This window comes from Rhopalosiphum maidis, chromosome 3, assembly GCF_003676215.2.
Source record: "Rhopalosiphum maidis isolate BTI-1 chromosome 3, ASM367621v3, whole genome shotgun sequence".
NCBI classification, from domain to species: Eukaryota; Metazoa; Arthropoda; class Insecta; order Hemiptera; family Aphididae; genus Rhopalosiphum; species Rhopalosiphum maidis.
In genome coordinates, this window is record NC_040879.1 from 13,642,615 (window position 1) to 13,658,288 (window position 15,674).

General features: G+C 26.0%; 1 protein-coding gene and 1 long non-coding RNA gene across 2 annotated transcripts; both read left to right on the plus strand.

Moving 5' to 3' along the window:
* The first annotated feature begins 10 nt into the window (after nucleotides 1-10).
* LOC113559775 lies at nucleotides 11-5,512 on the plus strand. Its single transcript, XR_003406027.1, has 3 exons — nucleotides 11-36; nucleotides 247-356; nucleotides 5,089-5,512. It is a non-coding gene; the product is annotated as an uncharacterized LOC113559775 (long non-coding RNA).
* A 5,390-nt stretch (nucleotides 5,513-10,902) lies between these two features.
* On the plus strand, nucleotides 10,903-14,476 carry LOC113559877 (histone deacetylase 8-like). The gene is given in 10 exon segments (XM_026965659.1): nucleotides 10,903-11,284; nucleotides 12,280-12,340; nucleotides 12,343-12,462; nucleotides 12,763-12,904; nucleotides 13,007-13,113; nucleotides 13,209-13,401; nucleotides 13,488-13,660; nucleotides 13,958-14,058; nucleotides 14,173-14,278; nucleotides 14,347-14,476. Coding segments are annotated over 10 exon segments (1,128 nt in total). The 5' UTR covers nucleotides 10,903-11,206; the 3' UTR covers nucleotides 14,394-14,476.
* Nucleotides 14,477-15,674: the final 1,198 nt, after the last annotated feature.

Genomic DNA, 15,674 nt, shown 5'->3' on the forward strand with positions numbered 1-15,674 from the left:
AAAACATATGATTATTAAATTTTAGTGAATTTTAAGGTAATAATATAGTTTTGATTTCAATATTCTAAATATACTTTAAGTGTATATACGGTATACAAGTACCTATTTACCTATATGTACATTGTATAATGTAAATGATAAAATAATTAATAACCCAATTTATTGTATAATACTTTATAAATTATTAAGTATTATTAGCAATAATATTATATTTTATCAAATTTGTTTTAAAATTTATATTTACAGCAGTAAGATAAATGCTTGTGTTGTTTACTCGTGACTACAAAAATTTATCAAAATGCAACGAATGTTCCTGATCTCAGTATTACATACAGCTACAAATAATAATAAGACAAGTGAGTTATTTTTTAATATAAGTATAAAATATATACATTTGTATCTAAGCTTTTAAACAAAAAAATTGCCCATAGATGAGTACAGACGAGTAACTTATTGGTAATATGTAGGGCTCGAAAATGATGCATTTTGCATTTTTTTTTTTTTTTGGAACTTTTTACACGATGCTCTCTTGGTCACAAATGTGTTACTCTAGCATGTGAATCTGAAAAACTAATTTTAATTTTGCATTTTTCTTGCATTATTTGGTATTTATTACTTTTTAAGTCATATTTTGACATTTTTTAGGTCATTTTCCTACATTTTTTTAGTGATTTTTACTGATCTTGCATTAATTCACTTCTTATTGTTTCTTGTCGACCATTATACCCATAACTTACTTAAGACTTTTAAATTACTAAAGATTAAGATTAGTACTTATCCAATTTTATCTTACTTATTACAGTCGTCGTTGTCGTGTTGTAATGAATATTATTGACATTTGTTGTACCTGCATTATTTTTTCGTAATATTTTCGAAATGCCGAAAATTAAAACGTCGGTTAGTCGTTAGTGCTTATCTACGTTTACTATATTTGTAATTTTTTTATTTAATTTTTAAGGACATATTTTGTCATTTTTACGTCATATTTAGAGTAATTTGTAAGCTTTGATAAATGTATATAGTATTTTATAGTGTACAATTTAAAAAAATATATATTTTTATCAATATAAAACAAATATTTGTAATTTTTTAGGTCATTTTTTAATGTTTTTAAAGTCATCGACTTCCGAACCCTAATAATAAGCGAAAGAAAAATGTACCCAGTAACAAAAGTCCGATATTAATTTTGAAAACATATTTGAATTCCTTATACTCAAATAAGGTGAATTTTGAAAAAATATATATATATATACATATAATTAATTTGTTTATTATAGTAATTAAACAATAATAAAAAAAAAATCGAAAATCCATTTCTTACATAACCTAGAAAAGAGAATAAGGAATTCAAATATGTTTTTTAAATTAAAATCGGACTTTTGGTACTGGGTGAATTTATCTTCCGCTTTTCGCGATTTTCATGTAAAAAAACTTTTTTGTCGCAAAATTTAGTGTCGTATGACTGCACGTTACTGATTTTCAAGAATCTTAGCGGTGGTTTATCTTTAATTACATAAAGCTTTCGGGAACTCACGCATACTAATAATCAGTCACAACACACACAGTTACACATAAATCACGAAGGAAATCGAATATTGCCTAAATACAACCCCTTAAAAATGGTTCCGCTTTCAACATTACATACTACACTGCAAGCGTTGTCGGTTGCTACCTATTCGAACGATTAACGCGCGCTCGTCTGCATGGGACCTTGGTAGCTACGACACACAATTTGGCTGATTGACTGATGCACAACGTTTTCGTGTCTTTTTCTCGTTTCCCAAAGTACAACACATAATTACAAATACATAAGTGTATGTTTTCAACGAAATTTAAAAATCGGATGTTTAATATTTGATAAAGAGTAAAGATAAAAGACTTAGACGTTCATCATTACTATTAAAAGAAATAGAAAAACATTTTATTATAATATTTATACGAATATTTCATATTATTATTAACTTGGTAACATTCAAATTTTACATAACAGTATAATATTCTGTATCTGTATCGATATTTTATTATTTTCTATTTAAATAGTTATTCGATAAAATGAGTAAAGAAAATTGAAAACGAGTAAATTTGTTTATAATTTATAAATTATAATATATAAAATGTATAACAAATATATTTTTACAAAATATAAAAATTAAAAATCTGACTAAAAGGTGTACTTATTTTTAATTTTTTTAATTATATGTTTTATTTATACTTGTACATTATCAACCCTGAAATAATTATACCGTTATGATGATAACGATGATTGTTGTGAATTATAAATATTAATAAGGTCTTATTAAAAGATATACCAATTGCCCTCACATATTATTATATAAACATGACTATATAAATCCGTAAAATAAAGGAGGTAAATATGTAAATAATAATCATAGTATATAAAAAATAAAAATTGTAATTTTAGACGCGTCTACGTATACTTATAAATTGTACCTATCATTTTATACTATTTTTATATAATTTGTATTTTTCATGTTACAAATTACAATAACTACACATTTTGATACATATAATTGCAAATATCAATTTTTTTTTATCATACGATACTATTTTATCTTTATGACAAATTACATTGTATTCTGCTTACTATTGTTTTTGTATTTTTTTTATTATAAATAATATTATTATTTACATATTTACCTACCATATTTTATGGATTAGTTTTATAATGATGTATATAATAATATGCGATAGTAACTGGACATTTGGTTGAGGGCAACTGGTGAATTTTGGTCTATGTAGTTTGGGGGGGGGGAATTGGTATAAAAAAGTAAAAACTAAAATGTATTTTTGAGTACAACTGGTACACGCCCCACGATTTACAGTATATACAATTCACCCGATTAATTATTTTATTTCGTTAAACTATCAAATACTATAGTTATACTTACTTTTTAAAACATGATATGGTTTTTTCCAAAACCTCATGTAGACATGTAGTTGGTAGACCTCCAATTGTCGGTTATTTCGAACACCAATTTCTTGGCTCCTTTGTCGCTAACGTTGTCCAGTTTCACAACTGTAGTAACCTCAGGCACTCGCACTACACTTGTAATTTTATTATTGTCTCTGTGAACGCTCGTCGGTCGTACGTCGAGTTGATGAGTGCAGGATTGTTGAAATGAATTGAACAACAGTGGTTAGATTAATAAGTTGAATGTTAATTGTTTAATAATAATATAAATATTTAATATAATAAATTTGTAAAAAAATTTGTAGACCGAGTGAAATAACTCTGCCCGAGAAATTAGCTAATTTAATACTTGGTATCTGACTCAGATAACAAGCGGTGATGTTAGGGCGCGGCCCAACGACTCAACTAAGTCCGGTGATTTGGGATGTAAAGACTAATTCTGATCGTACAGCGTGTAGAGAGACCTGTATTTATACTAATAAGTCTTCGCTAGACGAATGATCGCAGTGCCGTGTCTAACGTGGGGGAAAGGGGTCAGCGGCATCACAAATTGCATGTGTTAAGAACGACGTCAACTATTTTAAGTACCAATAATCTATTATTTGAAAAATGTATTTTTCCCCCGTCGTCTTTAACTCTTAATCCGGTGCTGAATGCACGGTAAAGAATCAGGTCTCTACACGCTGTACGACTAGAATTAGTCTACTATCCCAGATCGCCGGACTTAGCTTAATCGTTGGGCCGCGCCCTAATATCGCCGCTTGTATTCTGAGTCCAAGTCCAAAGTCTTAACTTAACTAATTTCTCGGGTAGAGTTATTTCACTCTGTCCACAAACTTATTAAGTATATTACAATTAAAACATTCATATTTTTGTCTTAATACAATAAACCATTATTTACTTACTGCTGTGGTTCAACTTATTCAACCAAACCCGAACTCCGTCCACTCACGTACGGCCGACGAGCGTTCACGGTGAAATATATATTATATAACGCGTGCAGTTTAATACTAATAAATAATACGAGTAACACGGTAATATACACAGTGTATCTACAGTGTAGACACGTAGATAACCGCGAGTAATAGTAAAGGGACTACGTCGGTTTACCACACGACCATTAAAGTCGGGGCCATGCTTTAGGCCAGTCCCACTGTGCATAGGATTTCTTCGGTCCTGTTAGTATGTCCCGCATAAATATACACACCTAGTATCAGTCACGGCGCTAGGCATTGCGGGGCCCCGGACAAGGTATTAGACATTAGGTACCCCAGAGTACCCCATTCTAATATTATGCATGTGTGATGTGTAGTATAGAATAATAAATTTATAGACTTATAATTTGTTAATTTAAATTGTAACTATGTAAAATGTCAATATCTCACGGTATTTAGATGATAATTAAAAATCGTGAGGCCCTTTAACAAGAGCGGGGCCCGGGACATTTGTCCTCCCCTAGCGCCGGCACTGCATAGTATTTAGTTTTATTTTTTCTGTAGAATCCCGTCCATTACTGTGATATAATATATTCGCGTGATAAAAATACCGTATTATACCGGGTATACTATAACTCATCATGAGTTGACTATAGTAAGACTGATATGTCTTTTTTTTTTTTTATCAAAGTTATATAGTATATTGGGCATTTGATGTGTTAACTATTAGTACACTTGCTCTGTTATTCGATTATTTAAGTTTAGGGTTTGCTTTTGATTCTCGTCGAGTTTTTTTTAGAATTATTCTTTTCTATTTTTTATCATTATTATGTTCCACAAATTATTTTTTGAAGGCCATACCTATTCAATTCCTTTGTAAATACCTACTTTCCTTTGTAGAATTTTCGTTTAATTATTTTTTGTTACCTATAGAATGGCATATTGTGTTATTAATTATTATAATTATGCTGTTTAATTTTTAAGCTTAATAAAGATTTCCTGTATACTGTAATGTACTCAATTAATAAGCTCTTACTGTACCTAATATGTCTGCATAAATTAAATATAGTATACCATTATATTATACACCTAGCTAAAAATTAAAGTTTTAAGACAAATTGTATATTTAGAAAAGTACTATTTTAATGAACATAATGTTTTCATAGATAATACTTATCTAGTTAGCTGAATATATTATTGATGGTTATATTTTTTTTTCAGGTTTCAAAAACCAACTAGGATATTTCATTTATTCAAAAACAAACAATATCATAACAATCGATTAATAATTAATGCCTTGATTGACTATGAAGATCTCAATAATATATAATATTGTGTTTGGTAGATACCGGTATGTTGCATTATATTAGATACCTATCTACTTATCAGGTATCATGTTAAATAGTTAATGGTCAATGGTTACATTATAAAGGTATGTTTTATAATGCGCCAACGCATGATAAAATGCCTTGAAGGTTAAAGGGTAGAAATCATCAGGAAAAGATGAAATGTAATATTTTAATCATGTAATACGATAATATTATATTATTATATTTTTAATAATATTATTTAATTACTATTATAAAACATTATACCTGTATGGCTGTATACCTACTAACTTAAAGGATGTCTTTATGGTCAATTAAATTAGTATTTGTCTATTTTTTTTTTTTTTTTTTGATAAATATTTATTAACATTCGTTAGTTAGGAACAGATTTACTTAAATTACATAAAGTAACAATTCAATTTTTTATTTTTAAATATCTATATTTAAAACAAAATCCATTCATGGTTATTAAATTGATATTTACTTATTAATTTAATACATTAAAAATAATATGTTACCATATATTTTTACTCATTAATCAATGCTATTTTTTAAAATTTATAATATAATTTATTTTATATAACTACCTAAATAATTATATTCAAATTTATACTGAATAATTGGCACACATCATAATTATTAATTAATAAATATATCTCATGACTTTTCTCAATGGGTACCAACAAGGCTACATATTTATATTACTTATTTCTATGTATAACCGTGCTTTACTTTTTACTCTTAATAATTTTGCTTGTATTCAAAAAAAAAATTCATATCTTAAATAATAAATTGTTTATACAAACTAAATGTTTTATAATAAATGCGTCATTTACTAAGATTCTTGCTTATTACTTATTAGTTATTTATAATATTATGTTAAGATTTTTAACTCGCATACAGCAAAATATACAAATATAATAACATATAAGTTATAAGTTATAAATTATAAATTATATTAATAAGTGACTCGAACATTTTATTCAATTACCTGTTACTATTTTAAATATAAATCTTAAATAATGAAATATTATGAATTATGACTTAATTTAACAGTTATTACCCGGCGGTCGCCGATCGGCATAGGTACTGTAGTAAACCGACGTAGTCGCTTTACTGTTTCTATTGTATTAGTATTAAATTATTAGATATAGTAAACCGTCGGAGCCGCTTTACTATTATATACATATTGACGTAGCCACTTTACTATTGCTGTTATGTTAATATTAATAAATTAATATTGCAAGATATCACGATTCGTGACTACGAAGTTTTAACTGTTTACACATAATGTTACGTACGTTATATTAATTGGATTTCAATTCTACGAAATAGAAGATTAACAACCTATGTAAAGTGGCACAATAATAGTTGTACTATTAAATCATAATTTTGGAAAAATCAATATATTTTCGGCTTCCTTTATCCACCATTTCTATTTTTTACCGTGCATTCGACCAGCGGAGACTTGGTATGTATACAGGTCTCTACACGCTGTACGATCAGAATTAGTCTACATCCCAAATCACCGGACTTAGTTGAGTCGTTGGGCCGCACCCTAACATTGCCGCTTGTATTCTGAGTCCAGATCCAAAGTCTTAACTTAACTAATTTCTCGGGCAGAGTTATTTCACTCTGACCACAAACTTATTAAGTATATTACAATTAAAACATTCATATTTTTGTCTTAATACAATAAATCATTATTTACTTACTCAAACTGCTGTTGTTCAACTTATTCAACCAAACCCGAGCTCCGTCCACTCACGTACGACCGACAAGCGTTCACAGAGAAATATATATGTAACGCATGCAGTGCAAGTACCTGAAGTCACTACGCGTTCACTACAGTACGCATTACGTATAATTGTAGTACCTAACTGAAATAGGTAACGATATTGTCGATATTACATTATTTTTACGCAACTACTTAATATGTGTGAGTAATAAGATAATTATTATCAGTCAAACAGTATAAGACTGTGATTTTATTTTAAATATATACCTACTTCAATCCTAAAATCAAAAATAACTTCAATTTGCATTAACTCATACAGCAATAGTCGAACTGCTTTAAAAATAAAGTGAGTCATTACAAATTGCTATTATTATGAGTTTATGGATACTATAATTGATAGACACTCGGCTCGTTTTAGTGAAAAATATTGTAGTACCGTGTTATTAAAACTTGTAGATTTGAAACCAAAAATAAATCGCTTCGTGTCAAAAAGACCCGGCGATCGGGCGATGAATGGATCTCAGTTAACCGGAAAACATATAAACATGAAATATGAATCTTGATTTCCGAAAGGAAGTTCTTTAAGTTACAAAAAATACTTATACCTACTTCTATGTATACTGGAATCAAATTTCCAATCTATATAAATCAGTTGAATATACTCGTATACCTATACTGAATATGCTGAAACACAATTTTGAAGCACTATAATTTAGAAAAATCATATTTAACGATGCAATGAAGACCCAACCAAATGTAAGAACACACGTCATCTTCAACAAATCGTTATGTTCAAATTAATTAAGGAAATATTTTTCAACTTATAAACTTAGGTCATATAACGTCCTTAAAAAAAGACTGAAACATAATATGATTAACCATTAGCAGACGATTAAAGTTCAAAAATATTATATTTATAATTTAAAATTGATTAACCTAAATTTAAATGAATATTAATTTAAATTGTCTAAACTTTAGGATTAAGATTTAAAGTTATGTTGTAAATATTGATGTTAAAAATAAATAAATAACATTTAACCAAGTAGATAGGTGCCTAGTGAAACTAATTTTACATCATGATAAATTTAGCATAAGTTTAATTTAATCTGTTATAAAATACATTGCATTGACCCTCATAGCCAAGGTATTGGTAAATGTCAAATTCGATTAATACTAAATATATAAATTAATTAATTAAATTTAATAATTTCGTGAATTTTAAATTTTAGTTATTATATGGATGATGGATACCTAGTAACTACCTACATGTATACATTTTAATATTATCGGCTATCTAATACTCGAGATTTACACAGCAGCAGTGGGCATATGCCATCATGTAAGAACAAAATAATACTTTTCAGTCATACATACACATAATATCTGATAATAAACTACTGCAATGAGTGCAATGCCACAGTAATAATTAATTGGACACATCACATATACAACGCGTATGTTGCAGTAAACCAAAGCAATAAACATACCTACTGTATGGTTTGTAGTAATATAATACGTATTATATACCTACTACTATAGAGTATTGAGTATTGACAAATACTACGATAAGCAATAGGTATCAGGTACACGCCTAGTATACTGTTACAACTTGCAAATCGATAAGGTATATACTTTTTTTACTCCATCTACTATATATATATAAGTATTTATATTTTTCAGTTAATTAAAAAAAATGGTATACCTAGTTCTCGTACTAGTGATAACTTAGGTCATCTTGACTTAATTACATAGACCATAAATAGGAAAACATAAACAATTTAATAAAATATTTACACATTGTGTTATTTTTTCTTTCTAAAAAGTGTTATTGTGGCTTTCACTGTATTATCCCGCCAAAAAAATGTATATTACATTTCTTGCATACCTTGGTGTCAACTTTCAAATATATACTTATTTTTCATCGAGTATGTCATTGTAATGTATATGTATGTACGTGTTAAATTTTAACTCAATGATAAATTTTCGCATACAAAAAATAATTCTGAATGAAGATGGAATTTATTAATTAACATATATATAGATTTATAAACTAGGATAACTATAAAAATAGAAAATATTTCCGAAAGCGACATGAAAGCTCTAGAAACGTTAATATTTGATTTAGACATGTTTTGATTTTTAGATTTTCGAATTTCGGTCGGTATTCGGAGTTTGGGAATGTCCATGTAAAATAATTAAATAATTTATTAATAAAAGTTGGTAGGTGTTTAGACTGATAATCAACTAAATATTTATAAATTACCTGATGATCCCGTGCATTTTGTTGCCTATTAAAAATGAATAATGCCTACTCTATATGAATAATAATATTTTTTATTTTATAATAAAACGGACACAACACATATACAATGCGTATGTTGCAGTAAACCAAAAGCAATAAACATATTTACTGTAGTTTGTAGTAATATAATACGTATGTATTCTTGTATTATATACCTACTACTATAGAGTATTGATTATTGACGTATTATACTACGATAAGCTTACAAATCGATTAGGTACTTTTATACTTTTTTTACTCCATCTACTACATATCTAAGTAATTTTATTTTTCAGTTAATTAAAAAAATGGTATAGTTCTCGTACCGATGATAACTTAGATCATCTTGACTAAATTACATACATAGACCAGCGGTTCTAAACCTTTTTATATTCGCGTACCACCTACACAGTTTGACAATTTTTACGTACCACCTGACCATTTGTTTTACTTATTATATAATAATGTATATGTTATATGCATAGAATTTCATTTTATTAGGAATTACAAAATGATGGGAATTAAGTATTTAATGTACAAAAACAAATTAAATTAAATTAAATATGTTCAATTATTATTATTATTATTATTATTATTATTACGAGTAAAAACGACCTCCACACTATCAAATAAACCAAATAATATTTAATGTTAATAATGATTCATTCCAATTTTTTTTATAAAGGGAGATTTTCTTCGTGTAACAACTATGAGCTTTCCGCGTACCACAGGTTGAGAAGCGCTGACATAGACCATAAATAGGAAAACATAAACAATTCAATAAAATATTTACACATTGTGTTATTTATCTTTTTTTCTAAAAAGTGTTATTTTGGCTTTCACTTGTATAAGCCCACCAAAAAAATGTATAGTGAATTCCTTGCATACCCTGGTGTCAACTGTCAAATATATAGGTACTTACTTTTCATCGAGACATCGAGTATGTCATCGTAATGTATATGTAAGTACGTGTTAGATTTTAACTCAATGGTAAATCTTTGCGTGTATGAAGATGGAATTTATTAATTAGCATACATACGTATATATATATATACACTAGGACTAGATCATTGTAAGTGGTTAAATCAACCTACTTATTACATTAGTTAATAGATATATTTAATTTTCAAACATCGGTAACTATAAAATAGATAATTATTCCGAAAGCGACAAGAAAGCGTTAATACTAAAATAAACGTTAATATTTGATTTAGACATGTCTTGGTTTTTAGAATTTCGGTCGATATTCGGAGTTTGGAAATGTCTGTGTAAAATAATTATAATGATTTATTAATAACTGATAAACAATTGGTAGGCGTTAAGACTGATAATCAACTAAATATTTATAAATTACCTGATGATCCCGTGCACTTCGTTGCCCATTAAAAAATTAACATTGCCCACTCTACATGAATAATGTGTTTTATTTTACTCGTATATATACTTTAATCTAAGGTTAAAATGTCCTATTGAGTAATAACGTTACAACAATATTACTCAATTGTAAATAATATTTGTTATTTATTACCATAGCAACCACATACAAGCAATAATTCCCAACGTAAACTAGTTCCCGATTAGTAACCGATGGTTGATATCACAATAACTGTGATTAGATAAACGCCGTTGCCCGTTAAGAGGAGCGTAGATAATAGATAATCATTGTCCGTTTTGGCGTTTAATAATTTTGTAATTATTGTAATTACTGTTATTCATATAATAGACGTATTAGGTAGTAGGTACAGTAATATTATAATAAAATACGTTTTTGTTGGATTCTAGTACCTTGAGTTTCGTCTAAAAAAAAAACAAACAACTAATGTACATTGTACTTTTTTATAGTTCGTTGTGTTTTTATTTTTGTAGTTCATAGAATGTTTGAATTTCGACAACTTTAAAGTTGTTCTTTTACTGTTACCCGACAAATGTAGATTTTTAAAATAATAATGTATGTATTTACCTAAAGTTTTTAATATTTAAAAGTTGCTAGTTATGGATCACAGTGTGTGTTATATTTCTGACCCACAACTAATCAAAGAATGCTGCAAAATTCCAAATATCTCAAAAAGAGTAAGACCGGACAAGTATAAATAATTATTTAATGTAAAAATGTTTACCATTTTATAGTGTTGTTTATATTAAATTAAATGTTAACTGTGTAGTATATTTATATGCTTATCAAAATCACTTAATTATTTCTGAGGGTCTTAATTATAAATGAGAAAATGGGATCAACATTTTTAAATTAAGGAGAATACATAATTTTATATATTTCAAAAATAATTAAAATTGATGAAGGCTATACTTAAAATAAAAATAATCATATTATTCGCATATCTTGAAAAAATTTTTCCTTTTAAAAAATTTAAGTTTTTAAAATAGCAACTGTATAAATCATTTTAGCTTGACTTTGGTATTATATCACTCTTTCAGGTGTAAATAGTCCTTTCTACTGTTGACAATAAATATAATTTTTCCTTTATCATCAATATGTTAATGACTAAAGAAAAAAAAATACCTTTGATTTTATACTTTAAGTATTTTATAAATTATTATAAAATGTTTAAATAAATATTATGGTTAAAAGTTTCTAAACATAAGTTTAAATAATTTTGTTGTTTTACAATAAAGATTATTTAAATGCCAAAGTTTAAGTACCTATATAATATAAATTGATATTAGCCAATATAAAAAAAAAAATAGCTTCCATTGTTTATCAAACATACTTTTTTTTCATATAGAACCTTAGATTATATTTTTAAATATAAGTAGAATCCAAAAGTTTACTATTTAACATGCTAATTTAACTTTCCTAACTTATTTTAGATTACTTATATTGATTTCTCAATTTTAACTTGTATACTAAATTTAAATCATTTTTTTTTTTTTTAAAGATTATAAGTTTAAATAAACTTAACAATTGTAAAGTCAATACTAAGAACTCATCTATGATATATTTACAATGTTTTATTTTCTTTAATTACTATATATAATATATTCATCCAAACTATGTGTTCTAAACTATTTTATGTTACAATTTAATTAAAATTTTTTTTGAATTTCAGGCTTATTTAGTTGATAGTCTTGTTAAAGCATATCAACTTTCTGATCATATGGATGTATTTAAGTGAATCCTTCGTCATATGAAGATCTCATAGGATTTCATTCTAGTGCATATGTCGATTTTCTAAAGAGATTAAATGATAACAACAGTTCTATCACAGATACTGAAGACGAATATGGAATAGGTTATTATTTTTATTGAATTATATTGGAAAAACAATAAAAATGATTAATATAAGTTTTTTACTCAATACTAATGTTATGTGATTACAGATTATTTGTCTACTGTTTTCTACTGAACTTTTTTTTAAATAAGTCATAATAAATCAATTCATAACTGTTCAAATATCAAATAATCAAATTACTAACTAATTACATGCATAAAAGTTAATTGTGAAATTAATTATATAAAATAAAATATGAACAGTTTTAATGCTATCTATTATATTAACCAAATAATAATTCAAATACATTTATTATTTTAGGTTATGATTGTCCAGCAGTAAAAGATATATGGACATTTATTACATATATCTCGGGAGCTTCATTAACTGCTGCAAAAGCATTAACAACTATGCAATACAGATTTTCTATAAACTGGTGTGGAGGTTGGCATCATGCACTAAGGTTTAACATTATATTTTTAAGTATTCATCATTATAAAGAACTTATCTAGTTACTTTATTTAATGAAATTAAATTCATATTTTTTTTTTTTAATTTTGATTAGAGATTCGGCTCAAGGTTTTTGTTATGTAAATGATATAGTTCTGGCCATTGAGATGTTAAGAAAAACATTTGGGAAGGTGTTGTATATTGATATTGATGTTCATCATGGTAATATTTTTGGTGTTTAATTTTATTTTCATGAATTATATCTTTTTTTTCGTGAATACATTTCTGTGTTAATATTTAATTTCTTATTTATTTAGGCAATGGTGTTGAGTATGCATATATGGCTACAGATAAAGTATTTACGCTTTCATTTCATCAATATGAACCTGGTTTTTATCCTACCAGTGGATCGTTAGATGATATCGGAATAGATAAAGGAAAATATTATACCGTAAATGTACCATTTAAAGAAGGAATAAATGATGATAAATACATAACTATGTTTCAAAAGTAATTATGAATAACATTTCAGTATAATATAGTAATGTGTTGAGGTTTTGACTAAAAAGTAAATTACGTTTATTTGTTTTATTTAGAATTAGTAATATGGTGAATAGTTCCTATAATCCAAAATGTATTGTTGTACAATGTGGAGCGGATAGTTTAGTTGGAGATCCGATTGGTGGATTTAACTTGACACCAAAAGCATTAGCTGAATGTGTAAAGAATGTAATGAAATGGGAAAAACCTACATTATTTCTTGGTGGAGGTAATAAATGTTTTAAAAATTTACTAAAAAGATTATATACTCGTATAATATGAGTGTCAAAAACATAAATTATCTATTCTATTATCCCAGTTAAATTTAAACTATTTTTTAGTTTGTTCGCATTGTACTGAATTTCTGACTTAAGGTTGTTAGTTTTGACTATTTATTATTTGACTTTAAATTTATGGAAATAATATTTTCTTAGCTCATAATATTTTAAAAACGCTGAATACTACAATTAAAAGTATTTATGGAAAATTTATTTTCTGTAACAATGCTTTTTAAACTTTGTATTAGGTGGATATAATGAAGCAAATGTTGCACGTTGTTGGACATATTTAACTGCAATTATTACTGGACAAGATGATTCACTATCTAGTGATATTCCAGATAATGAGGTAAATGTAAAAATACAATTACCATAATTGGTACAAAATAAATTAAAAAATCAAAATATGTTTAATCAGCTGTTAAAAAATTAATATTATTCAAAAACATTAATTCTGTTTCAGTATTTTTCGGCTTATGGTCCAGACTTTACTTTGGATATTAATCCAGGAAATCGAAAAGATTTTAATTCATTTAATAATTTGAATAACATTTTCAGTGTTATTGCAAGTAATAATATTTTTTTAATAATAATTTACAATAATTATGATTAATCATTAATTTTAATTATTTTTTAGAAAACATGAAAATAGTGAAAGAATTAGTACGCAAGCAAGAACAATAATTCATCAATAAAACTATGTATTCCTTAAAACATAATTGTATTTATAAATATTTAAAAATACAATTTTTATAGTTATAAACATATTACCAGCTTTTAATTCTTCTTAAAAACTTAAATTTAAATTTTGGTCTGAAACCTGAAAAAAGTTTACTGCCCATATAATACATAAATATTTAATTGTACATAGAACTATGAAGAGTTTATATCAATAACTTGGTTCAATAAAAACTGTTGTTGGTCATAAATAATAAATTTAGTTTTTAATATACATTCATATAGTTATAGACCAAAATCTTGTCAGATATCCCCACATCACTTCACTCTCCCAACTTAACATTAAACACATAATTTTTATGTATCTAAATATTCCCAAAACATTTCTTTATATTTTATATCCATAAAAAACAATGCAACAGAATGATGGACTCATCTTATAATTTTAAAAAAAGGTAATCAATTACATAAATATAAAAATACATAAGACTTAGTTATATTTAAGTATTAAATTTTTTCTCACAGAAATACAATTTGACTACGATTGAGTATTTAAAAATATTTTGTAATTATCAGTGTTTTAAAATATTATTTAATTAAATATTTATACTATCAGTCGTATATATTATATTAATTTATTCGCTATGTAATTGTTATATATATAAATTATTTTGTTGTTGACTTAATTGTAATTAATATTTTTAATTTTTATAATTTTTGACAAAAAAAAAAATAAAATATACTTATACATACATTTTATAGAGTTTAAATATAATAGTTTTAACATAATTCCAATAGAAATCTCTAACTGATTTTAATTATTTAAATATATTTAAGTTAGGATCAACAACTTTAGTCATTGTTTTCTAGTAGTATTCCTCATTACATGGTTTTTAAAATATTTACAATGTTGATTAATCATTCAGATAAATATTTTGGTAAAATATCTTTAATTATTTATTTTTTTTTCACAATTGCAATTAGTAATTGCTTTAATTATAAACTAATCATGACTGCTAAATTAATTGAAACTATAACTAATTAATTAATTGAGAAATTATTTTGTACAAGTTCCATATTAAAATTAAAGTTATTATTTTTTAATATTATTTCATTATCACAGGAAGCATTATATAATTTTATTAGAATACAAGTATTCATTTATGTTTAGTTGTTTCAACTATAGCTAATGATATGCTACTCAGTTCAACTTAGTTAAATTTTAACATAACAGTTTTTTAAACAAGTTAAAACTGATTTATTAAACTTTAAAATATATTTTATAAA